We start from the raw sequence: 26,092 nt of genomic DNA, 5'->3' as shown, positions 1-26,092 counted from the left end.
ACTAATAATGAGCCTCATGCAATTCCGTTACCTTCCACACCACACCTATTCTTGTAAGCACCAAGTGCATGAATGTGGCTTGGGTCCACGTGCGTGGCGTGATGTTTGCGGGTGTAATTTACCTCGAAATATGAGTTGGGCTTAAAGCATTAATTGGGCTTGTTGGCTGGAAATTTGGGTGTCAACAAGCTGAAATTTTTACTGATGCAGAACAAGAAAGCTAAGAAAACAATGATCCAAAAGCTCCAATTCATGTGTCTACATTTAATCATCAGTTTGGTGTACATAACGCTTCATTTTATAATCAGGTATGCATTTTGAAACTTTACATGCATGAGTTTTTATGTATTACAGAGGGAGTACTTATCATGTAATTTTCTGTTTTAGGGAATTTTAAGTTGGCCTTTTGGACATCCCAATTCATGTTTTAGCTATGGTCAGATGCCTTTCTCAAACCAGTGAAGTTAGGTCTGTGTTTTTATATTATCTCCTTAAGTTGATGACATTGAAACTCAATTACATGTATAAGTTAGTGAAGTTATATTGTGCAGGTTTCATTGATGCAGTACTAAAAGGATCTCTTTTGTGAGACTTGAAGACAAGTTTGGGACTTATTTTGATTAAACTTTTCCCCCATTTGTGCTACATATAATTTAATCTCTATGAGATATAGTTTGGAGAAGATGAACAATATTTGAAACTTAGTTTATGAGACATGTACATCTGACATTTCATTTTTTTAATTAAGGTTCTTTTACCAAAACATGTGTTGCAAGATTGTGTACTTTGGTCCCATGTAACTTTCAATTTATCAGTTCCCCCTTGAATGATACTGATGATATAAGTCAACTAGTTTTAACTTCTTATTTCGTGATGCAAGTATATGTTGGAATTTATATATGTGCAGCTTCAACTGAGGGAACACCCTCCACTGGTATGACTATTTTCATCAAGTGTTGCATTTTGCTTAACAGTATGTCTGGGCTGCAATTACTCTTCTACTTTCCGTTGGCTGCAGTGGCTTTTGTTTTTAACAGCTATTTCATCCCACTTTATACTTGTCTTTGGCCAATGTATAATGGTTCCCACACACACCGATTGTTGGTCAAATTCAACAAATCTTGCTAGAATTTAATCTTTTACCTCTTACATATATTGCTACTTTATAAACGTTTAAAAATACAACCATTGAGCTTATCAAAACATATAGGTTGGAAGTGACAAACTGTTCAAAGTCTGCCACCTTTTGACAACAAACACACTACTACAAAAAGTTAATCACACAACACTAATCACATAACGGAACAGAAATCATCAGTTGTGTGTTTAAGTAAGCTTTATTGCACAACGGTACTTGTTATATTCTGTTGTGTGAATGCCAACAAAGTGATAACTTTTTTATCAGAACTACATTGCACAACGGACTTAAGTAATGTCTGTCGTCTGAGTCTTAAAAAATTAGCGGCAGATTTCCCTCTACTTTGGAGCCTTGGTTGCCTCTTGAAATCTGAAATTTGTGCTACTTGATACAACGGTGCTTTATATTTCCGTTGTGTGATTGAAAACTGGATGCCAAATTTTGAGGAAGCTTGATTGAATGTCTTCCACAAGGTAAACCTAGTGCAAGCTGTAGAAATTAGACAACAGAAGTTATATTGTGTGAAAGTGGGAACATATAGGCGGCAACATTTTGAGCCAAATTGCTGTATGCGGCAGATTTCCCTCCATGTTTTGACATTTTGATACTCTTACAACAGTTTGTTAGGTTTCTGTTGTGTGATTGCTTTGTTGGAAGTTTAATTGTGCCTCCCACCCAGCCCAAGCCACATCGTGTCGAAAGAAAAATGAAACAAATTCTCTCGAGCTCTCTCAGTTGTGAAACCCCCGTCTCTCCACCCCCCCCCCCCCCCCCCCCCCCCACGAAACCCCTCTCTCTCAGTCTCTCGATCTCTCTTGTCTCAATTTCATGCTCTCTTCTTCTTCAATCTCATCACCCCCTTTCAAACCCTAACCCTAAAATCTTCCTCCCCCAGCAATGGCCTCCTCCCCCGACCACAACCACACCCTGAACGGCGATTCCAACACCCACGCTTCCAAAAATCCCAAACTCTCCTTCATCACCCCCTCCGAAATTGCCGCCAATTCTCCCACCACGACCCCACCGTCGCTCGAATCAACAACGGCAGCTTCGGGTCCTGCCCCGACTCCGTCCTCCAGGCCCAGCGCCGCTGGCAGCTCAAGTACCTCTCCCAGCCCGATCACTTCTACTTCAACCACCTCCAAGCTGGCATCATCCACTCCCGCACCCTCATCAAGGACCTCATCAACGCCGACCACGTCGACGAGGTCTCCATCGTCAACAACGCCACCACCGCCGCCGCCATCGTCCTCCAGCAGGCCGCCTGGCGCTTCTCCGAGAGCAAGTTCGAGCAGGGCGACAAGGGAAGGCTAATGGTAGGAGGGTTAGGTTAGCTGTGATTGATCATATTACTTCAATGCCGTGTGTGGTTATACCTGTTAAGGAGTTGGTTAAGATTTGTAGGGAGGAGGGAGTTGATCAGGTTAAGATTTTCTTAAGTTGTTTGTATGGATTGTTGAGGTCCCCATTATTGGTTCTTTGATAATCTCAGTGTTGAAGAAGCAGAATAAGATGACTCAGGTCTGTTTGTTTCTTTCTTTCTGCACTTTCCCTTTTTATTTTCCTTTCCTTGTGTGATTGGAACAACTGAAAGGACTGTGTGTATTGTTTGTGCAGTTATTGAGGAACACTGTGATTCCAGAAGCACCCATGTTCAAACCTGAATTTCCTCCTCAAGGTTTTTTTTATTATTTTATTTCTGTTATTTTTTTTCGTCTGAAAGGGAATTTGTTTTTTATTCATATTGACTGATTGAATGTGATGTGAAATCAGAACCAGAAACCGGGGTTGTTGTTGTGGATGAGGATGGAAAACCAGAAGACAGAGTTGGAGTGGCCTTGAAATGTCTTCCAAACTATGATCCTGCTACCTGTTTGTTCGAAGACATGCACAATATTTTGGAAATATTGTGGACTGTTTTCGTGTTCAGTTGGTTTGTTTTCGTGTTCAGTTGGTTCTGCTCTGCCTTTTGCTTTCAGATTTCTTTATTACATTGTTGCAAAAATAAAATAAATTTTTTTGTCACAAATAATATTCCGAAACAGTTTAAAGATGCAACGGAATCACCCCCCTATACAGAAAGTGTGTGCGTAGGATTGGAGCATGCACTCTCTTTTTTCCAGTTTCAAAGCGCAGAGACAGAGAGAGACTACACTTTGTTAGATCGCAGGTTTTGTTCCTTGGTTTTGGTTGGACTCTAAGGGCTTCTGCTTTTTGTGTCCTCCCCCTGCTGCATTGTGTTGTTAGATTTGGTTTGGATTGGATTGTTTGTTTTATAGAATTCTCAGAAATTGGTCAGTTGTAAAATTTGAAGGAATATGAGACAAGCTGAGCTGGGTCAGTCAGAGGAGGTTTTGGAGTTTCTAGGGGGAAAAAAATAATAAGAGACAAGCTGAGCTGGGTCAGTCAGAGGAGGTTTTGGAGTTTCTAGGGGGAAAAAAATAATAAGAGACAAGCTGAGCTGGGTCAGTCAGAGGAGGTTTTGGAGTTTCTAGGGGGAAAAAAATAATAAGAGGTTTCTTGGTCGCAAGTGACCAGCTTTTTTTTATTTGGGTTCTGGGTTTTGCATTGAAGATGTGAAAGGTGAGTTCTTTTGGTTCAGAACACGTCATAATGGAAGAGAAGATGAGAATTGGAGGAGGGTTGCTTAGTGGAGCACAGTCTAGTATACTTGAGGAGATGAAGTTGTTAAAAGAACTGCAGGATCATTTTGGTTTGTTAATTTGTTCCCTTCCTACGTTGCTTTTTTTTTTCTTTTCTTCTTACTTTAATTTTTGAATTTGGGTGGTTTGAACATATAATCGAGTCTTGTGCTAGGTGGAGGTAGAGGAGAAGTTATAGGCCTCGGGTTAAAATATAAAGTGAAATTGGTGTAATTTTTGTTTAGGAAGGTCTAAATATATTGGGTTGCCTAATTACTACTGCAAGTTGTTTTTGTAGTGGTTATGTTCTGTTTGAAGTAGCCTGTTTGATTCTGAGTGCTGAATATCTATTTGTTTTTACATCTCGTGTTGCCATCTAGCATTCTCCATTACAGTTTGCTTCAATGTGATTTAACACTTTTTATTTGGGTTTCAGATATGTTCGGGTACTTGTTGCATTTTACTTGCGTATCACAGGCAGCGATACTGATGTCTACCAGTACCTAGAGCCTCTGTACAATGACTATCGGAAGTTGAGAAGTAAATTGGCTGATGGACGTAAGTTATGATCACCCTGATTACTATTTCGCTGTGAAAGTTTGAATCACATTGAAACAAATAGATATAATTCGCTGTGAAAGTAATCAGGCTGATGTGATTTGAATCACGTCAGGTGATGTGAAAGTTTATAGCTTTGAAAATGTTTGATCTTTAGTTTTTGCTGGATGTAATTTGCTCATGGTTTGTTGGTTTGGATGGTTTTCAGACTCCGCTTATGTTGGCTGCAATGCATGGCAAGATCTCATGCGTGCGAAAGCTTCTTGAAGTAGGAGCAAATGTATGTGAAAAATCACAGCTTTGGTTTGGTTTGGGTTTCTGATTTTTTTTTTTCCTCCAGATATGGAGTGTAAGGCTAATGTGTGCTATTGTGTCAGGTATTAATGTTCGATTCCCTTCACGGAAGAACTTGTTTGCATTATGCTGCTTACTATGGCCATGCCGATTGCCTCCAGGCCATTGTTTCCGCTGCTCAATCAAATCATGTAGCTGTTTCATGGTAAGTACAAACTCTCTGAAGTGATTTGGTCCTGCTTTGGTTGATCTTACTAATTTGGTAAATGATGACATGATATGTTGAATTGAATATCAGGGGATTTGCGCGATTTGTGAATATTAGAGATGGTAGGGGAGCGACCCCGTTGCATTTAGCATCGAGGCGAAGTAGGCCTGAATGTGTACGTATATTGTTAGACAACGGAGCTCTTGTTTGTGCTTCAACTGGCGGATATGGGTAAGAATTAAACTCAAAGTTCTTAATCATCATTGATCTGTAGTGTCGATTTTACTCTTAGACTGAGAAATTGGTGTTTACAGCTGCCCAGGAAGCACTCCGCTGCATTTGGCGGCAAGAGGGGGATCTCTGGATTGTATACGAGGATTGTTGGCATGGGGTGCAGATCGCGCTCAAAGAGATGGATCGGGGTATAATTCCATTTCCATCTATATTCAAAAATCAAATTCTGTAGTCTATAACACACACAGATCCCCTTGTGTTGTTTATCTCTAAATCAGTGCATGTTCTGTTCTTTCTGTTTCATCTATCCAACCACCATAGTTTTGTAAAAAAAAAAATTCTTTCTTGATGGAGAGAGCAAGAATTGAATCTATTTGCATTAAGTGACAAAAACTAAGGCCAACAAGTGTTAAACGATAAGGCCTCATTGGAGGTCTAACTCTGTTTTAAGATATTTTGTTTTTTTATTCAAGAAAACCTGAACCAATGATCATATCTCTTAACTTGATTTTAAACACTTTATTTGAAAGTTTGATCTTTATCTATTGTTTTTTTTTTTTTTTTTGTAAATATGCAGGAGAATGCCATATATAGTTGCTTTGAAACACAAACATGGAGCTTGTGCAGCTATGCTAAATCCGTCATCAACTGAGCCTCTGGTGTGGCCATCACCTTTGAAGTTTATTAGTGAGCTTAATGAGGAGGCAAAAGCTTTGTTAGAATAGGCCTTAACGGAGGCAAACAGGGAGAGGGAGAAGAATATCTTGAAAGGAAGCGGTTACTCTCTTGCATCTCCATCGCATTCTGATGTGCATTCTGATATAGGGATGGATGACAATCTTTCTGAGGTAATTTCCTACCTTCCTGTCTATTTCTAAGTTCTGTTCTCAAATATTTTACACATTTCAATTTCTAGTTACTACTCCTACTAGTAGGATGCACCTCAACACCTTGATTTCCCTTTTTTACAGAGAAAATAATTACCCACACCCCATCTACATCTATCTGAAACTTTATATTATGGGGCTACAGTTACTGCTGGCAATGCTTTTATCATAAGATTATTTATATATGTGTCTGTGTTTAGGTACTTCTCATAAATCATAATGGTCTCTCATTTTTAACAGTGCATAATGGGTTGTGCTTTTCTCTTGAGCAGTGATGGTGCAGCTTCATTGGTGCTAGTGAGTGGGGAAAAGGCACTTGAACTTCGGTTACATGCTCTTGTTCTTCATTCCTCTAGAAAACCAACCCCTTTGGTACTGTATCATGCTCTTCTGCTGCAATATGTGCTAACTCGTGAAGCTTCACAATAAGCTTGGAGGTGATGCAAATGAGAGTATCTATAGTGCACAGGATGCTTGATAAAATGACACAAGAAGGTTTTGTTGAAGCGAAAAGATATTATATCAGCTTTTGATTCATGTGTAGCTAGCTAGGAATGCTTTCTTGTTTGGTACATTACCTAGTCACTTGAATGTATGGATGTTTGAAAAATGGTAATGGAATGATATGGATTTGAGTACTTTTGATGTGGTAATTACTGTCCAATAGTCACTGGTTTGTTACTCAATTTGATTACAATATTCACACTACAGCTAACCAAATAGAGTAGTTGTGTGAACTAACAACCAACAACAAAAGAAACAAACTTCTGTTGTGTGAGATTCATAACACACAACAGAAACCAAATAGAGTAGTTGTGTGAACTAACAACCAACAACAAAAGAAACAAAGTTCTGTTGTGTGAGATTCATAACACACAATAGAAACCAAATAGAGTAGTTGTGTGAACTAACAACCAACAACAAAAGAAAACAAAGTTCTGTTGTGTGAGATTCATAACACACAACAGAAATGAAATCATCTCCGTTGTCTGAGTAATCAACAGACAAGGGATATAATTTCACTTCAGTTGTGTGTTATTAATCTCAGACAACAAAGAATGAGTAATATCTGTTGTGTGTTACATATCTCAGACAACAAAGAATGAGTAATATCTGTTGTGTGTTATGAATCTCAGACAACAAAGAATGAATTATATCTGTTGTGTGTTATGAATCTCACACAACAGTGAATTCTTTCTTCTGTTGTCTGAATGTAACGACACATCCCCGCGCCTGCCATGCCAGGCACATGCTTGCGCAGAATTCACACAACGGAAACAGATATTTTGTTGAGCAAAGTATTGTCACACAACGGTGAAATCACCGTTGTCTGATTTTTCAATCACACAACACTCGTTTAGACCACGGTTAGTTTGGTCATCACACAACAGAAAATCACCGTCGTCTGATGACCTTTTTGTAGCAGTGACAATTATAGTTGTAATTGTTCAATTTTCTTCTAAGTAAACGTTTATATAGGTATGTTGCATCTTTGAGACTATTCTGTGTCAACCCTCCAGACTCTGCTCTCCCAGTTGTGTCTCTTCTTGTACCTCCTTCTTCACTTATCCTCTGTACATCTTGGAGGTGCTACTGCATTTTTCATTTCATAGCCTGACAACTTCAATCTCATGTTCTTCACACAGACAAGCTTTATTAGTAACTTGCAAAAATTGGCATGACTTTCATAGTACACTACTTGCTATTTGCCTTTATCCCACTTGTATATAGCAATGCCTAGAATATGCTACAAAAGCATAGTACACTACCTGCTATTTGTCTAGATTATGATACAAAAGCACGGCAACTGCAATGCATCATTCTGCTACCAAATTTCACCCTCATAGTCTGCATTTATTAAATGCTTCTATTCAAACAAAAATTGCTTGTCATCATGTATGAGGTGAAAACAAAATATAAACACAGGAAGATTGTAGTTTTTATATGCCTTATCTTTTCGATGTTACCTAACACGAAATCTGAAGGAAAGAATCCTCTATTCATAAAGTAATGATTTTCAATCTTGGCAAATGTCTACATGCAGCAAAGCAAATTCTTGTCAATTGCAAAGGACTTTTAACTATCAATGAATCAATTATGCAAGTACCAGTGTTAACATTAGTGAATGATTAAAACTACTTGATTACAAAAACCACTCATTCAAACACCAAATCATTCACATTAATTGACAAAGATTGAATCATTTACATCTTGATCATATCAGTTTATACACAATAGCGTATACCAAATCAAAAAAGGAAACTTCATTGCTCACCATTGACAGACAATGTGTCCACTCCCTCGAACAAATAGCAACCTTAAGCCTTCTCTACTAGATTATGAACAAGCTTATCAATTTCCCTACATCAAGTTCACACAATCAGGACAAACCTAGAACAAAATTGGACCCAAATACTCATAAAAAAGCAGAGATATATGAATATAAAATAGTGAAAAGAATAACCCTGAATCAAAATGCAGGGGAACGCGTGATGAAATTAAAACTGCAGGGGCACAAATGATTTAAGGTATAAAGATTAGGGAGGTCAAACGAAATTTTCCATTCTTTTTATCTGACCATGCAGAGACTTCCTCTACCCCTGATGAATTGAAAAAAAACACGTGGAAATACAACTGGGAAATGTATGATTGAGGTGATTGCTAGTAATGGCAACAAGAAGGTGGAGATAATATTTGACCAGGAGCATTGAGTCCCAAATATTGAGTACTGTAATAAGAAGTTCACTACCTCTATAGGGATTAAGGTTCGAAGTCGAGCTCCGGTATGTTACCACGGATGGATAAGATTCCGGCACATATTAAGAGGACAATAAGAGAGGGATTGATGGTAAGTTTAAATCAAAGTGTTTTAATGCAAAGTTAATATATCTTGTTCATTACATAGTAGATTGTTTTGATTCTCAATTAGGTACACTTTGATGTAAAATTAGAACATCCAAAAATTATCAATTTTGTGGATGATAAAATGCGTTCAGCGTATAGTCAATTCAAGTGGAAGTTGCACGATCACTACCAAAAATGTGGCACACCTGCTCGAGGACGAGCCATGCTTCCTTCATTGGATCTATGACATGAGAGACTGACAAAGGAGTGACATTGGCTAAGTGAAAACTCTACACCGATCCAAAATATATTGTATCTATTCTTTACTCCTATTTTTTTTTTTCAAATAAATAATATTACAGTTTTATGCTTAGATTAAAAATCTTAGAATACATAGTTAACCTCACAATATTTATAAAGGGTAAATGCGAGAAGAATTCAGCTAGCTGAAAGAGACAAAGGAGTACGTATCGTGGTAAAACTATGCCTTTAATGCAACATGCTTTGAGGACAGCCAAGGTAAATTTAATGAGTTTCAAGTGAGTTAATTTAAATGGTCTCTTAAATAGTTGTTAATTTGAGAAATTTTTTTTAAACTGTAGGAGGAATCCTTTGTCTTTCATAGACAATTGGGCAGATATGTGTTGAGTGAAAATTATTGCACACAGTGAGCGTAAATGTCACCTGTAGACCCCGTGAAATTCCGAACGTCACTTTTGAACGGGATAATTTTTCGCGACCTTTGTTCGGCTAAATACTTTTGGAAATAGTTTGAGCTTGGGCCTTAGGCCCAAAAATAGCATAAGTTTAGAGTCCATAATTTACTTTGGACACCCAATAGACGGGTATGCTAGTGAACCTAGCCCAATAAGTTAGTTGACCTTTGACCCGAGCATCTCCCTTGATCCAGTAAGCTTCTTGTAGCTCATAATAGCATCCTTGCATAATTTTGAAATCTATTTGTGCGTGCGTTTATGATTTCCTTATTGTACCTTATTTCTTAACAATTGGCAGAATTTCTACTCGCCTTACCCGAAGCTTACTCGTCAACCATCTCACTGACTTTCAAAAGCACAATTTATTTACTCCTTATGTTTTTCAAACTCGAGCAAAATTCTGATAAAACTTACTTTACCATTTTTCTATATAAATACAAGTTTGGTGAGGCCCAATCCTTATTTGGTCTTGCCAACACTTTAATTTGAGTTTTCTTGTATTTACTTATTTTACTTTTATTTTCCCCATCATTTTGGTTTTTATAACCTATTTTTCCTATCACATGCCTTAGCTGATCCAAACCATTTTCTGCCCACACGTTGAGCTTGCTTCTACCTATGCAATGCCCAAGTCCTTCACTTTCATGTTCTCGCCCTTCCACGTTGCTAGCATGCTTATGGCAACTCCTCCAAGAACATCACGCCAGACCTTCAATTTGGAGAATCCAGACCAGAGACTGTCGTCCACCCTCCTCTTCTCACCCTTCCTCTCATCCCTATGCATATCAGTGTATTTTCATTCCCCGAAACGCCTAGTTAGGCACCTCCGATCAAAAAAATTTCTTCATGAAAGTTGTTCGCCTATGTCTCTTCTATCTAGTCTCAAAATTTCAGCTCCATCGGAGTCATTTTGAGACCTGTACACCCCTCGAAGTGGATACCGTTCGGAAGCGAGCCTGTTCCGGATTTCTGCTTGAATTCCCTCTCTTGCTCTACCCAAATCCCCCACATCTTGCTTGAGACTGATACCAACAGTTGGTAAGATTCTTGAACAATCAAGTTCCTATTTCTTTCCTGAATTTTTAGGCTCAATACGTTCAAAACAACTCTCCTACATATTGAGAAGTTTCTGTTTCACTCGGCATGTTTGAGATTGAGCGAATTTCTTGGCCTGCAACTGGGCTCGATCCCATCAACTCCCTCAGCTTTCTTTCCTATTGAAGCCCTCAAGAAAAACTCAACTTTTTGGTTAGTCTTTGGTGAGTATCATCCTTTCCTTAACACTGTGTATTTTTGGGTTGTTGTTACAAACTCTTGCAGATTACAACTTGTCACTATTGTTGTTGAAACCTTGTTGCTTTAACTTAGAACCTTTCATTCTTTCTGATATGTTGGATTTATGCTAGACCATGGTTATCTTAAACCTTAAAATCTTGCTTGATCTGAAGAGCTTGTTTGTTTTATGGTTGTCTAAACACCATGTCTTCAAAACATCATGTTAGTGAGCTACAAGACCTTCCCCTTATAGTATTGAAGGATGACTGAGATTTTAAGTCTTTAGGAGCTTTAGATACTTTCTGTAGGTGTCTTAGAGCCTAGTTAACTAGCCATTTTGGGTACCAAAAGAGCTTTACACAAAAGAACCAATTTCTGCAGTTTTTCAGTTCCAGTGTAATCTGACCCAGCTTCATTCCTTTCCAAAATGGAGCTAAACCGTTGAGAATTTGGGATCAATTCCTCTGGAGAAAAATAGTAGACATATAGATGAATATTCCAGAATTTGAATCACTCCAAAATCATTTTTCTAGAATTAGTTATGTAATTTTGAAATAGGTGGACAGAAGCTGATATTTCTGGAGAAAATCTGCACATTGTTTTACTTTAGCCTTTAAAACCTTCACTCTTCACATGGCTTCACTTAGAATTCTATAACCATTTCGTTCTTACTGAGTAGGTTGTTAAGCCATCTACTTTCCAAAATTTTACAAGAATTACCTCAAGTATTTTGGACACTCTTCCTTGGCCCTTAACAGTTCCTACTTAAACTCTGTTTCTAGCTTTTGACAATTTGTCTTCTAAAGGTGTTTTTGCCACTTTTTCCTGAAAAACCAACTCTCCCGTAGTGCCCAAATGGTCTGGTTATTCGTTAGTAAATTAGGTTAAAGGAAAGGTTTTCTTTGGACAGTATTGTGTGTGAATAGTTAGCCGTGTTTATCGTTATTAATGTCGCTTATTGATATAGGCTCGATATCGTGGTAGGATCTTGTGAAGTTGGCGGTTGCTACAAGGTTGCATTGAGACCAAGTGCTACAAGAGAAATCTCGAGTTCCAGGTAGGGGATGCCTTTAACTCTATCTATGCTTTTCTTGCATATACTATGTTTTATATGAGGCCTCTTGCATGGTTTTGAAAATTATCTGTTTTACAATTGAAATGGTTTGCGTGGATTGGATTGATGTGTTGGCAATTGATGGGGATGTAAGGAGAGGTCTGTTCCTCTTTGAGCCACCGGTGGTGGGCAGTGTGCACCATGCCCTTGTTATTGAATTATCCCCTTTGTCTCTAGCCTTGTGATTATTGAATTTCGGAAAGTGATTGGCTAGATGGACGGTTATGATAAAAGTTGTGGAAGAAGATCAATTGTCGTGGGATTGTAGTTACGTGGTGACGATCACGTGGAATCGCAAACTGGTTTTTATCTATTACTTTTTCTCGAAACGATAACTCATGCTCTTAAACTTAGATATGGGGTGGGCATGGGAAATGACTGGATATAGGAGCCTAACCCCTACTTTAGTTTGTTTTTCAGGTTGTTGTTGTCGAAGTTTGGGTAAGAAGGATAATCCTTGGAGGCCAAAATTTGTTTTGTTTAAAGTTTATTTCTATTTGGCTTGTTCGATCTCCTTAAATTTTTGTAACATTATGTATGGTTGATGATGTGTGTGATTGCTTACCACCAAAATGGAACCCTAGGGTTAGAACCTCCATTTAAGTTTAGGTCCTAGTGGGCTAGACTTAGAAGACTCACGTAAATTACCATTAAATGAACTGAATGTAAATTTGGGCTAAGAACTAAAGAAATGACATAGGTTCTCAAACTCAACACAACACCACCTTCCCTTCCTCTTCCTTGCCTAGTTTGTAATCTTACGGTTACGAGCCAAACCCACTATACAAGTCTAAGAATTTCGGGCTTATAGATATCTTGTTTTCCAACCTAAAGGCCTTGTCTCTTTGAGGAATTCTAGGCCCAAAACACTTACTCCAAGTGTCGTGGGTGTAGGGTTCCTTGGGGAGGTGGCGCACTGGTAATCCGGTCTCCGGGTCACCACATCACCCAACATAATATCACTCGTATTCATTTAGTGAATAGAGTTTTAGTTAGTTCGGGTTCGACCCATTCAAGACAGAATGTATCTCTTAATTACAATCCCTTGTTATAAGGAAACACCCTTTGATTCCATTTATGAAGAAATTAATTGTGGATGTGTGTTTGTTTGTTTGTTTTTGCAAGGGATCAAGCCACTCGTAGTTTAAGAATTCCAACGGGTGAATGACCCTTTGGAGTGTATTGCTTTTGGAATAGGAATAGTGTTTAGACGAATTTGGTGTGAGTGAACTAGGGATTCGATTTGTGTCTGAAGTCATTTTGGGAATGATTTGACATTTCTGGTGTTTGGATGAATTTGACTGGTGAGGTCAAGGATTCGGATTTGTGTCTGAGGTTATTTTGGGAATGATTTGACCTTTCTGGTGTTTGGATGAATTTGACTGGTGAGGTCAGAGATTCGGATTGGATGAATTTGACTAGTGGGGTCAGGGATTCGGATTAGAAGAATTTGACTGGCGGAGTCAGGGATTCTGTTTGGACTTGCAGTTGCATCTAGTGGGTCGCTAGATTGCCTACATACCCTCGAGGAGGGATCAAGCCGTTGTAGTTCTTGTGAATTTGTATTTCTGGTATTGGGAGAATTTGACTGGAGTTAGTGATTCAATTTAGGACTGGTTGAATTTGATTGGTAGAGTCAGAGATTCAATTTGAAATTGTGGTTGCATCTAGTGGGTCGCTAGATTGCCTGCATACCCTGTAAAGGGATCAAACCATTGTAGTTCAGAGGAATTTGTATTTCTGGTGTTGAGAGAATTTTTGGTGTCGACGGATGTACATATATTTATTTTTGAATCCGTCGGATGTAATTCTTCTGCAGACACCCGAATTTAATTTGGGCACTCGATGTGTTGAATTTTTTACTGGGCCGTGTGAATGGGCTTTTGTGTTGTCAACAAACGAATTTGGCCATGCCTGAACATCGAGGTAAATGGGTTTAAAAGGTGGTGTGTATTTCTTCCGTATTTCTAGGCCTTTAGCTCCATACTGGGTCAGGCCCGATTAGAATGATCTGGACACCCATATTTTCTTTCCAGGCCTTTTAGCTTCATTTCACATCAGGCCTAAATAAATGATGTGTGATGCGCTCGAAAGCAAGCGCATAATTTAACCCTATAAATATCGTTAGTAGTATAAGCAAATAGGGATCGTTCTATTCCGGGGATTGAGGGTACACCTGTCATTGTCAAACAATTAAACAATTAAAATTAAAACAAAGTATAATATTCACAAAGGTATTCACAACTATAAACATTTTACACGAAAAGGGGGGGATTTTGTTTTTGGTTTTTTTTCGAAAATAAAACTAAGTTAACAAAACAATTAAAATGCAAAAACATAAACATACGAATGGAATGAGAGAACAAAGATCAAAATCGAAACATATGATTAAAATTGATTCAAACCCTAATATTGTTCATCTAAGTCATGAGAAAGGAGTTGATCATGTGAAACATTCGAAAGCAAATGAATTCCCATTTTTTACTTTTCAATGCTAATTAACCTAAGCGAAAGCACCTAGATTAATTCTATCAAACATGCAATCAAACCCTAGAAAGCTAGTCAATCATGTCATGTTTAACGCATTGCACATAGAGAAAGGCTATCAACTCAAGTGTACAACTTAGTATGGAAAAGTCCACCTAATTGCAATCCTCGTTAATTAAATTCGATCTTTGTACAAAACCTTTACTACTTTGATTCAAGTTTACACAAACCGAAAAGTCGATTTCATGTTCTTAAACCTAGCACCAATTATATCGAAACCCTAAGTGTTTGCAACCACATAAGATTAAAATACAAAAGTTATCTATAACGCAAATTTAATTAAACAAACCCACATAAGCAACTCTCGAATCACAATAATATGAATCTGAAAATTCTCAATTAATCATAAAAATTCCAGAAATTAATATTTGTTCAAACACATATGTCAACTAGTTCATAACCAACGAAATTCAAAGCAAAGGTTACAAAGGAGAATCGGATTACACCGTGAGATGGAGATGGTGATGAACGATTGATGTGGTGGTCTCTTGAATCTCGAAAGCAAGCTTCAAGGTTGGAGATGGATGATGGATGCTCACGGCTATGCTTCTTCTCCCTTGGCCTTGCTTGAACTCATGGAGATGACTAGAGGATGGAGAAACTCACAGCTATGCTAAGAAGATTTTATGATTTTTTTCTAAAGTGTAAATTGTATGGGGGAGAGGAACCCTTCTCAACGTCAAAGAGGTGGGTATATATAGGAGCACGGCTAGGGTTCACAAAGCAATCAGAATTTTCCACATAGCTTCAACCAATGATAATTCGCCAAGTAAGCTTGTGATGTGGTCCAACCAATCATAGAATGCCAAGTAAGCCTTGTGATGTGTTCCAACCAATCAAAATTCTCTAAAATAACTCCCTAATATTTAATTGCCGAATTTCCTTGAAATTATTCTGATTTTCTTCATGAATTTCGGCTAACATTCCTTTAGGGAATTTAGGGATGAATCTAGACGCCTTTTTAGCTTTTCCTTGGTGCACACATATTTTCCTTCCATAAATATCTCCCTTGAATCTCTCTTGGCGTCATCTCCTTGATTATTTCTGATTTTCAGGTTGGCAATCACACCAAATTATTCCTCCAACAATATTTCTTTCCATAAAAGTCTCCCAAGAAAATCTCTCCTTGAAATCCTCAATCAATCATCTTTAATTCCCACATTGTCACCTTGTTTTTCCATGTCATCTTCATGAAGCTTCTCGTTCTATTTATGAACTCAATTCAGCTTATTTATTCCAAAAACCTGAAAATAGAAGCTTTCTAAAATAAGAAATGGAAACTTTCTTAAACTAAAATGGAAACTTTCTAAAAATGGAAAATAGAAACTACAAAACGGAAACTTTCTACAATTAAGAACTTTCCCATTCGAAGAATGGAAACTTTCCTAAACAGAGTTTTATTAAGGAAATAACGCAGAAAATATAGGGAAATAACAGTTAAAACGTCGCATTAAAATGCTCCTATCAATGTGGACACCCATTTTGGGCTTTGAATCAGCCCACCTAAATTTCCTCCGTATGCATTGATTCAGCCTTATCTGGTGAACGACATCTCCATTCTGTACAGATAGGAGTGCATACTCCCTTGAGTCTTCACTTCTTTCATCCTGGGTAAAGACAGTTGCTTCTAAGCATATTTGATTAAGAGATCGATTTTTCTGTCTTGCACGTATTTGACAATACTCATTCATCTTTTGGCGAGTTCTTCCAGCATTCAGTGAGAACCTCCCTTCATTTTGGGGTTCTCTTCCACCAATTAAATCGGCCTCTATTTTGTCTCCTTCCATTATTAAGCCACCGCTTCCAGAAACAAAGAAAAAGCTTAATTATGAAGACTTGCAAGCATCTGGACATTGTCTTTGCTAATTAACTTGCAGCCATATATTTTTTAATTACTTTTATATTGATTTCAAAGCATTTGTTTTTTGTATGCAGGCCTTGGTTATTTCTCCACCGTTTGACTTTTCAAGTTGGTGCCACATGCCAACAAGAATTAGAGAGCTTGAATTTTTCCCCTGTAGGAGGTGTGATGGCTTTGTTCAATACTTGTAGGAGAAATTTGAACCAATGTCAAGTACACCGTTTCTTTTACTTTGAATAGAGAAAAGAGTGCTATAGCACTTCATTATCTTCTCTCATTCACAAATGAAGAGTTGCAAGAACTTCCATTCCTCTGCTTATTTCATTCTCCTAAAATTTTGGTAGGAGGACCACGACAATATCATTTTAGGAGAAGTTTGAGTCATGCATGAGCAACACCATCTCAAGGGAGATTTGAGCATTGAAACGAGGCTATTCATGAACAATCGTATTGTTTCGATGCCATTAAGCAGTGGAGAGCACCTAAGAGCTGCAAACAACACCATTTCGGGGGAGCTTCGAGCATTGAAACGAGGCTGTTCGTGAACAACCATATTGTTTCGATGCGTTAAATATCATCTTGGAGAGGCTAGAAAAAAAACTCTAATTGACAGGACCCGCCCCAGATTTCACCCCGAAATCCGGAGTGGCCCTGCGGGGCCCACCTTAGTGATAACTCTACCGAGAACTGGTCGAGTCACCCCTAAAGTGGACTACCCAAAACAGTAACCCACAATAGATCAGAGCCAAACAAAGAAGTGCGGAAGCTATTCGTCAACTATGCCTCGAACCACGTACGCACGACCTCAACTAATAACGCCTGCAAACTGGGCATTAGAAACCGAAAGGCCCAGGGGAAAGTAGATGAAAAACGTTAGCGTGAGTGGACAAAAATAAACAACTTAAACAAAAAAGATTTTATACTTTCCCACATTTATTTCTTTAAAACTCCCGATGCATGCAACAAATAAGAAAACCCGACTAGCCCCGCTAGTCAAGAACAACAACAAAGAATATGGGGAAAAAAATGGGTTCACCATACGGGAATGGAGCCCCTCAGGCTCAACCTACCCTCGACTGCCACTCACACATAGATTGTGCGAGGAGGAGAACTAATAACCTCAACTTCCATTCACACATAGATTGTGTGAGGAGGAGAATATCACCTCGACTACCACCCACGTGAGGAGGAGAAAGCTACCTCACTGCCACTCACAAACACAAAGTAAGTGAGGAGGAGACCTATTCACATGACCCGCGTATGGTGAGGAAGAAGATCGTAGAAAGCCAATAAATCTGTATAGTTTCCCCACATATCTCACAAAATAAGAATCCAAGTGTATAAAGACGTGACCCCGCACGCCGAGATCATCTCAAGTTCTAAAATAAGTAGGGTATAAAGAAGTATAAAGTTTTGCTTCCTCGAATTCTTATTTCGTAAATCTCTTAAAAAGCTCCAAGAGCTGAATATAAATATAAAATCAATAGTATAAGCAAATCCCATTTCCAAAAATCTCTCAAAATCTCCAAGAAACAAACCAAATCCAAAATCATTAATTAGGCATTCCCAATGCCAAAACGGAAGGTCAATAAATAAATGAGAAATCCAACTCCATCGAAACTCATCTCGAAAATCTTCCAGGAACTTAAATCGGTGATTAGAAATATACTTAATTCCGGAAAATTACCTCGGAAATAAGTAATTCGTCAAATAATATTATAAATCATAACCAACCTTTGAAACTCAATGTTGAAAGTAAAACCACGAGATAAACCGAAATCAAATTCCGAAAATCAATTCATTTGCTCAAAATGTAATATGATTAATAACTAGAGCATTAATTTAAGAAATAAATGCATGCATCATTATTTAAAAACAAAAGTCCACTCACAGTACTATTGGGCGACCACGCAAACGAGTTCCTTCATCGAGCAATAGCTCGGTACGTCGTCCTGTACACAATTATGTTTCCGTAAACGGCAATCCGATAAAATAAATACGAACCTAAACGAAACTCGAAAATCCCTATTTCCATTACTTCTCAAATTCCACCCAAATCTCTTCCACAACACTACTTCCTCAATTTACATATTCCACAATGAAAACGAGGGAAATCCGACGGCTAGATTTCCCACAATTCCATCACAAAACTCCAAACTTCGGAAATTCACAAACAATTCCAAACTCCTCCAAAATTCACCAAACTTCACATACAAGCTCTACAACAATATACAATTTAATGGGCTAAAAACTGAAATTAAAACACTGCCATATAAGCCTCCACGCGCCACCAACAGTGGCAGCGCGTGGGCCCCACGCGCCGGCGGCCACCACCTCCGGTGGCCACCATATTTTGACAGTAGCACCTACTCAACACACTGATCAATTTTCTCAACTACAACACATTCCAATTTTTACCTTTAAACAGTCGAAATCAACCGGTGAAGAAAACCCAGAAATTCAAGAACCCTAGCTTTTCGATTCGGCCTCTACACTTCAAATCGTGGTTCGAGGCTAGGGGCAAAATGATCTCCGCGAAAAACCCAAGCTTCGACGGCAAGATGGTGACCGGAGGTGGCCGGAATCGCCGGAAATCGGCAAAAGTACCCAACTGCCACCGTAGCTTCCTCTGCTCCAAATCGAGGTTTTCCGGCCAAATCGTCGTGAAATACCTCCACAGACGTGACAAGGGGAAGAAACCGAGCTTGGGGGTGGCCGGATTGTGTCCTGGGTCGGCCGGAGGAGGAAGAAACGGGAGGGGGAAGAAATCGGCCGAGAGGGGAGAAAGAGTCGGGGAGAGAGAAAGAGAGAACTTACCCGGTTGGGTAGGTTTCTGAAAATAGAAATCTACCAACAGTAAATTTCCATATATATATATAACTTATCATGAACAGTAATTTCTACATTTTTTGCCATAACTCTCCCATATTAAGTCCGATTTTTACGCACCACATATGCACGCGCTCGGTTTAACGTCCCCTACAACTTTCATGAAGAACATTTCCTCAAATTTTGACCCGAACAAAAAGTCAACTTTTAGGGCCACTAAAAGTACTAAACCGAAAGTAAAAGTGAAAGTAAAGGTCGTTTACCGTCCAAATGACTAGTAAACCGGTGAATTTAGGTTCGGGACGTTACACTAATGGTTGTGGTCGTTCATGAACGGCCTATTAGAGTTTGTCAAATCCATACGAGACGGTCACTCTCTTCCAAATCAATTGAAGATGCTTGCGTCGCAGGGAGGCAGACCTCTTTTCCTGTCATGAGCATCGTCTAGGAAATTTCATATAAGAAAAAATAACCATGGATGCAGCCATATACCTGCAGCTTTTCTTTTCTTCCTCTGGTAGCGAAACTTGGACCTTTCTTCTCTATTTCTCTCCTCTCTGTATTTATGCTCTATAGCTTCTTCTCCTCTCCCCCCTATTTCTTTTCACATCGTTATCATTTTATAGCAGTATGGTTACTCCCCAGATAGCTCTAGACCCCCCCCCCCCCCCCCCAAAAAAAAAAAAAAACTTGTAATTTGAATTTTAAATGACATGCTTATCTGTAACTACACTTTGAATAGTTTGAATAGCAGTGAACTTCTCACTTGAATTTGTCAAAAGTTGACATGTCTTTGCAACTAACCCTTGATGCAATGGAGGGTTCTCCGGCCACTGAAATTTGTACAAGTTACTGCGCATGATGAGAATCCAATAATGGCCGAAGAGTGTGGAATGAAGGGAAAAAGAGTTTGTGGTTTAGGCTCGTTTCCTTGCATGGAGTTTCCAACTGCTACATCTTTAACAGCCGTGAGTTATGAGATGAATGTAATGCAAAAAAAAGTGAAGAAGCTTGAATCAACTGTGGACACTATGCGGTCACACAATGCACGGCTAATGACAGTGTTGAAGAAGTTTATGATGAATAACCAAGACTATTTTGCTGATATAGAAGACATTGACATAAACATCGTAGTACCCAATAGTGAAGAAGATGATGTCTTTGGAAGAGATAAAGATGGTGTCCAAAACAATGGACACAATTCGGAAACAGAGGATCTAGAGGAAGATTTGTGATTCATAAACTAGTTTTTAGTAATATTTAGTTTAGGTTTTAGCTAGTCTTGGTAAACAATATTTCTTTTTATTAGCTACTATTAGGGTAGAATATTTGTAGACTCTATTTGGTTTATGATTCAATAATTCCTTGAATATTTTTTTTTTGAGTACATGAAGATTTCATTAATAAACGCAGCTCAGAACAGCATTTACAAATTTCCCAGAAACGGGAAGCATGCACCATTCGCTTAAGACATCGAAGCTCACTTAATAAGGAGCCTAACAAACTACAACATTACCCTACAAAGATAATTTTGTGTGAAAACTTTCTTTGTCAATGCGCTCAATTGCGGTGTACCAGAAGCTTCCATTATCAAGATGTAAAAGAAACATCATAATTTGCAGGCAAAAAAACCACCTAACTACACCCGTTAGCGATCATTTAGGAACTAAGAGCATCTTTAGCAATGCTAGTTATTTTTGAGTCAAATTTTAGCCAAAGTAGCTAAAAAGTCATTTTGGCTAGCCATTTTAGAAATACGTCTGCATCAATGCTATCTATTTTAGCTAGTTTTGAATTTATATTATTTTTTAAATGAAGATTAAATAGTTTAAATGTATTTATAAATTACATAAAATAACTCAAAAGAAATGTTTTAAATTATAGAGAGCCTCATCTCTATATTTAGGAGCGAGATAACTAAAAGTTATAATGGAGAGCCCATTTAAGAGTCTGGTGCAGCTGCTAAAATAGATAAAAAGTTAAACATGCTCTCTAAAATAGCTAAGGAGCCAAAGTAGAGAGTATGCTAAAGATGCTCTAACAACCATAAATTCCTAAAATAGGGTTATTAAAAGTAAAAAACGACTAACATTCTATAGGCCTAAGAGCATCTTTAGCAATGCCAGCCATTTTTGAGTCAAATTTTTGCCAAAATAACTAAAAAGTCATTTTAGCTAGCCATTTTAAAAATACGTCTGTATCAATGCTCTCTATTTTAGCTAATTTTGAATTTATATTACTTTTTAAATGAAGATCAAATAGTTTAAATGTATTTATAATTTATATAAAATAACTCAAAAGGAATGTTTTGTTAAAGGAAAAACATATTGTGTGCCTTCGTCAAAGCAACTGACGGAGAGGGAATCAAGGAATCAGTAATTACCATCAATCAGCGCAATTACGGATCAATCAGCATTTAGTATCATTAATGTAATCGATATTTCCGTTGTAATTCTATCCCTATATAAAGGGACTATGAAATGAAATGAGTAGACCAATTCCAATTGTCATTTTACTTTAACACGTTATCAGCACACTCAGAGCAAATAGCCAAGAGAAAAAATCTTAGTTTTCAAAAGGAAAAAACCAAACCCTAGGAAAAAATTTCTGCCGCACCAATTCCAAAAAAAAAAAAATCCCGTCCAGATCGGGGACCGCCAGCCCACGTCACCGGCCTCCATCTCGATCCGACGGCCTTCCCCCTCGATCCCAGCCCTCCAGGCCGCTCGCTGCAGTCTTCAGCCTACAACACCACAATCCTTGTAGCAGCAACCCCCACCGGCCTCTAGCCTAGCCCAGGCCACCACCCCCGTGCGCGCACAACACTGGCCTCCCTGCCTGCAGCCTCTGTCCCGCGCGGCCCTTCATACAGCCTGCTGCACAGCCCACCCTTGCAGCAGCAATCCGCCCACCACCTGTAGCAACCTAGCGCCCCAGCGCGGCCCCCTCGCCCAAGGCTGCGCAGATCCCTCACCGATCCCGCCTAGCTACTGCCTCGATCTAGCGCCTACATCACCGACCCAGCAGTCCACAGCGAGCAACAAGCCCAGCAACGTGACCCCTCACCTGCAAACCCACCTTGTTTCCGATCTCAGCCCTAGCGCCCGCCCCAGATTGGCGACGACGTAGCAGCCCAATCCACATGCACCGACGCTGCTCCCTGGCCCCCGCACCTGCACCCCAGCCTGCGAACACAGCCCCATGCAGCCCACTCCCGCCGGACCTGCACTGCAGCTCCGACCAACAAGTTTTCTTGGCGATCTGACCTGCACCAGATTACTAGAAGAAAAAGACGCAAAAAAAAAGACGGAGAAAGAAGGAGGGAGGAAAGAAGACGCGAAAAAAAAAACACAGAGAAAAGAAGGAAGAAGAAAAAGAAAAAAAAAGGGTGACCGGGCCAAAGTAAAGACTCGACCCAAATTAACAAAAAAAAAGGCCTTGCGGCCCAAAAAGAAAAGAGAAAAAAAAACACAACAAAGAAAAGACATAAGAGGCCCAAAGAACTGAAGGCCAAGAAAAAAGAAAAAAAACGGGCTGTGACCCACGATTGTGACCTGGCCCAGACGAGAAAAAAAAAAAAACAAAAGCAGGCCTCACTGGTGATCAGCCCAACAAGAAGAAAAAGAAAGAAAAAAGGAAGAAGGCCCCGGCCGACTGCTTGAAAAAAAAAACAAAAACAATTGCTACGCACGTCTGCATCAACACGCGCGTGCGCTAGGATTGTTTTATTTTCTCGCAACCAAGTATGTTCTTTTTTATTTATTTTCATACTATGGTATATTTTCATTATTTATAATTAGAACTTTTGAGCATGTTTAGTTAGATAATTTTGATCTTTTTAAGCATGTTTTGTTATTTATGTTTTACATAATTATGTTTAAGCATGTTTTAATTATGCTATAGTTTATACTTTATTTTTGAACATGCCATATATATCTTATTATATATTATTTATGCAATTGTGAGCATGTTTTGTGAATTTTATTTACTCTTATATAGTTATTCCTAAGCATGCCTTTATATTATGCTACTGTTTATATTTTATTTTACGCATGATATATTATTGCTATTATTATGTGTAACATATATTTTGGTATATATTTGTGAAATTTGAGCATGCCATGTAATTTATTTTAATATATGCTATGTTTTTATTATTTATTACGTGCTATAATTATTACTTGTTTTGAATGCTATACAACATATAAACTCCATTTTGCCATGATAAAGAAAATTCATGCGCACACACTTACCGTGATAAAGCATTTTCACATAGCATCGAAAAATGTGACCATTATGAATCTTGGTCTTGAAATCTAATTCACATTTTTGGAAAATAATTTACGTGGATGTCTTTATGACTGCGTAATTTATATCTTCTCTCTTGTTTATGTAAATGGCTAATCCAACGCGACCTGAATTTGACATCTTGGACTCAGAAGGACTTGAGTACCATCGTTGGGTTTCCGATGTGGAAACTACCTTTGTGGCAAAAGACTACACTGCCACCATTACCGACCCCAAAGATGATGAACTAACTAATAAGGTGAAAGCAAATGCCTTAATGTTTCTAAGGCGACATATTGATCCTAACCTACGCTGGGAGTACCTTCAGTTGAAGACAGCCAAAGAACTGTGGGATGCCCTTAAGGGACGTTTTGGGAACATTCATAACACTTTGCTCCCAGAACTGACCGTTCAGTGGAATGAAATCCGCTTGCTTAACTACAAAAGGGTCATTGACTTCAACAAGGACATGTTGCGTCTAAAGGCATGTCTCAATTTCTGTGGAAGGGAAATCGTAGAAGATGATATGATCTACAATACTCTTTCCACCTTTCCTACTTCAGCTCTTATACTAGCGGACCAGTATAGGCTGGAGTATAACAACAAAAGAATCACAACCTTCAATAAGTTGATAAGCCTACTGCAAGTGGCTGAGAGACGTAATGAGGTTTGCTTGAACAACAATGCTAGGCCTACTGGGACAAAGAAAATTCCTGAGGCTAATTATGGAAAAATGAAAGGTGGAAAGAACTCTAATGCAAAGGGGTTTGGACGTGCTGATCCCTACCCATGTGGCAACAATGCACCATGTGGAAAGGGACGTAAGGGTGGTGGAAACAAGGTGCAAAAAGGCAAATAAGAACTCTTCAGTCAAACATGATAGAGTTGGCAATGAACCATGCTATTGTGGAGTCATTGGGCATTGGTACAAGAACTGCCAAGCAAGCAACATAGTTGCAGCCACTTACAAGAGATATAGGGAGTCTAAAGAACAAGAAACTCACTATATGGAAGAAGGAGGCCATGACCCAGATGTCAACCTCACAATTGCATACCTCAATGGCAATAAGGAACTTGCTCAGTCAATGGATGCACTAGTTTTTGACTGACCTGCTTTATCTATTTTCCAAAGACAGTTGTGAAGGCATAATGCTTCATTTTTAATTAGACTATTATTTGGTCTTAAAGAATGATTTGATGAATTAGATTTCTGAACAAAGACCTTGATTTGATTATCGTTGGCTTATTAATAAATTTTGAATTTTATTCTGAAGCACTGAATTTATTCAAATTTATTTACTACACATATTTACATGCATAGCACTATAAAGATGTAAAGCAATACATCTAGAAAAAGAAAAAATTATTTGGATGAAAAGATTATCATTCTACATAGGGTTATTATCACAAATGGTACCTGAACTTATCCTCTATTTTATCGATGGTACCTGAACTTCAATTTTGATCACAACCAGTACCTAAACTTTTCGATTTCATTTTAAATGGTACCTAAGGCCACCTTCGGTCACTATTTGGGCCAAAAAAGCCAAAACAAAAAACAAAAAAAAAAGTTCAAGACAAGTTTATTACAAAAAATCATCACTATATATGATCGCAACCCTCGAAATCATCAAAAATCATCACTATGATCGCCTCCCATGTCGTTTTTAGTCGAAATAGTGACCGGAGGTAGCTCTAGGTACCATTTAAACTGAAATTGAAAAGTTCGGGTACTGGTTGTGATCAAAATTGAAGTTTAGGTACCATCGATAAGATTGAGGTATAGTTCAGGTATTATTTGTGATAATAACCCTTCTACATAAATACAAATACTCTAAAGAATATGAGATACGCTCTGTATGCACCAAGAGCTAATCGAACTTTGTTAAGTATCAAAGATATTCGTGCCAACGGTTATCATGTAAAAACACACTATGAGAATGGAACTGAATACTTTTATATTATCTCTAATGAATGTGGAAGGAAACACATTTTAGAGAAACTCATGAGTCAATCTAGTGGACTGAACCTCACTACGATTCGGATCATTGAATCCTTGATTGTCACCCATAATGAAATGTGGGACACTGACTCATACAGGCTTTGGCATGATCGCCTAGGGCACCCCGGTCGTGACATGATGATCCGTATTTTAAAAAACTCATATCGACATCCCTTCTTTCGAGTGAAACATAAAATGGGACAAAAATCCGTCACACTGCAAGGTGTCGGTTCTAGTATTGCTCAAATGCAGTCATTGCCTTCTGAAGTACCGGAAGCACTACCTCCCTCCCATTATGCCTCATTGACTATCTCAAAGGCACATCACTTGTTTTGCAAAGCCTTCTCTTTAGCAAAAACAGGATCGAGACCTCCCTATGCTAAAGATATAACATAAAACATTCCATTCTTACAAAGGATACAAGGACATATCCATGGACCTATCCATCCAGAATGCAGACCATTCAAGTACTTTATGGTTCTGGTGGATGCTTCGACACACTGATCACATGTCGCATTATTGTCCACAAGAAATGCTGCAAAACTCCTAGCACAAATTATACGTTTAAGGGCTCACCACCCTGATCACCCTATCAAGTCTATAAGGCTTGATAACGCTAGAGAGTTTACATTAAAATCATTTGATGAATATTGCAT

General features: G+C 38.5%; 1 protein-coding gene and 2 long non-coding RNA genes across 4 annotated transcripts; all 3 read left to right on the top strand.

Annotated features, from left to right (window-relative positions):
- The first annotated feature begins 2,569 nt into the window (after nt 1–2,569).
- On the top strand, nt 2,570–3,015 carry LOC112191833. Its single transcript, XR_002933162.2, has 3 exons — nt 2,570–2,659; nt 2,756–2,816; nt 2,912–3,015. It is a non-coding gene; the product is annotated as an uncharacterized LOC112191833 (long non-coding RNA).
- Nucleotides 3,016–4,549: 1,534 nt separating this feature from the next.
- On the top strand, nt 4,550–5,814 carry LOC112194482 (putative E3 ubiquitin-protein ligase XBAT31). The gene is made up of 5 exons (XM_040517304.1): nt 4,550–4,618; nt 4,716–4,837; nt 4,931–5,071; nt 5,155–5,262; nt 5,652–5,814. The coding sequence occupies exons 1-5, from the start codon at nt 4,556–4,558 to the stop codon at nt 5,797–5,799; spliced, it is 582 nt and encodes a 193-aa protein (XP_040373238.1). The 5' UTR covers nt 4,550–4,555; the 3' UTR covers nt 5,800–5,814.
- Nucleotides 5,815–10,113: 4,299 nt separating this feature from the next.
- On the top strand, nt 10,114–16,660 carry LOC121052400. Of its 2 annotated transcripts, XR_005808946.1 has the most exons (4): nt 10,114–10,559; nt 10,674–10,780; nt 11,764–11,853; nt 16,393–16,660. It is a non-coding gene; the product is annotated as an uncharacterized LOC121052400 (long non-coding RNA). The 2 variants fall into 2 exon arrangements; XR_005808945.1 differs by having other exon boundaries at nt 10,114–10,780.
- Nucleotides 16,661–26,092: the final 9,432 nt, after the last annotated feature.

The sequence above is a fragment of the Rosa chinensis genome, chromosome 3, assembly GCF_002994745.2.
Source record: "Rosa chinensis cultivar Old Blush chromosome 3, RchiOBHm-V2, whole genome shotgun sequence".
Classification (NCBI taxonomy): Eukaryota; Viridiplantae; Streptophyta; class Magnoliopsida; order Rosales; family Rosaceae; genus Rosa; species Rosa chinensis.
This window is presented reverse-complemented; position numbering and strand designations above follow the sequence as displayed.

Coding starts and splice junctions, on each gene's coding strand:
- LOC112194482 (XM_040517304.1), top strand. CDS start 4,556: ATGTTGGCTGCAATGCATGGCAAGATCTCATGCGTGCGAAAGCTTCTT. Junction 4,619..4,715: donor TTCTTGAAGTAGGAGCAAAT/GTATGTGAAAAA, acceptor CTATTGTGTCAG/GTATTAATGTTCGATTCCCT. Junction 5,072..5,154: donor GCTTCAACTGGCGGATATGG/GTAAGAATTAAA, acceptor TGGTGTTTACAG/CTGCCCAGGAAGCACTCCGC.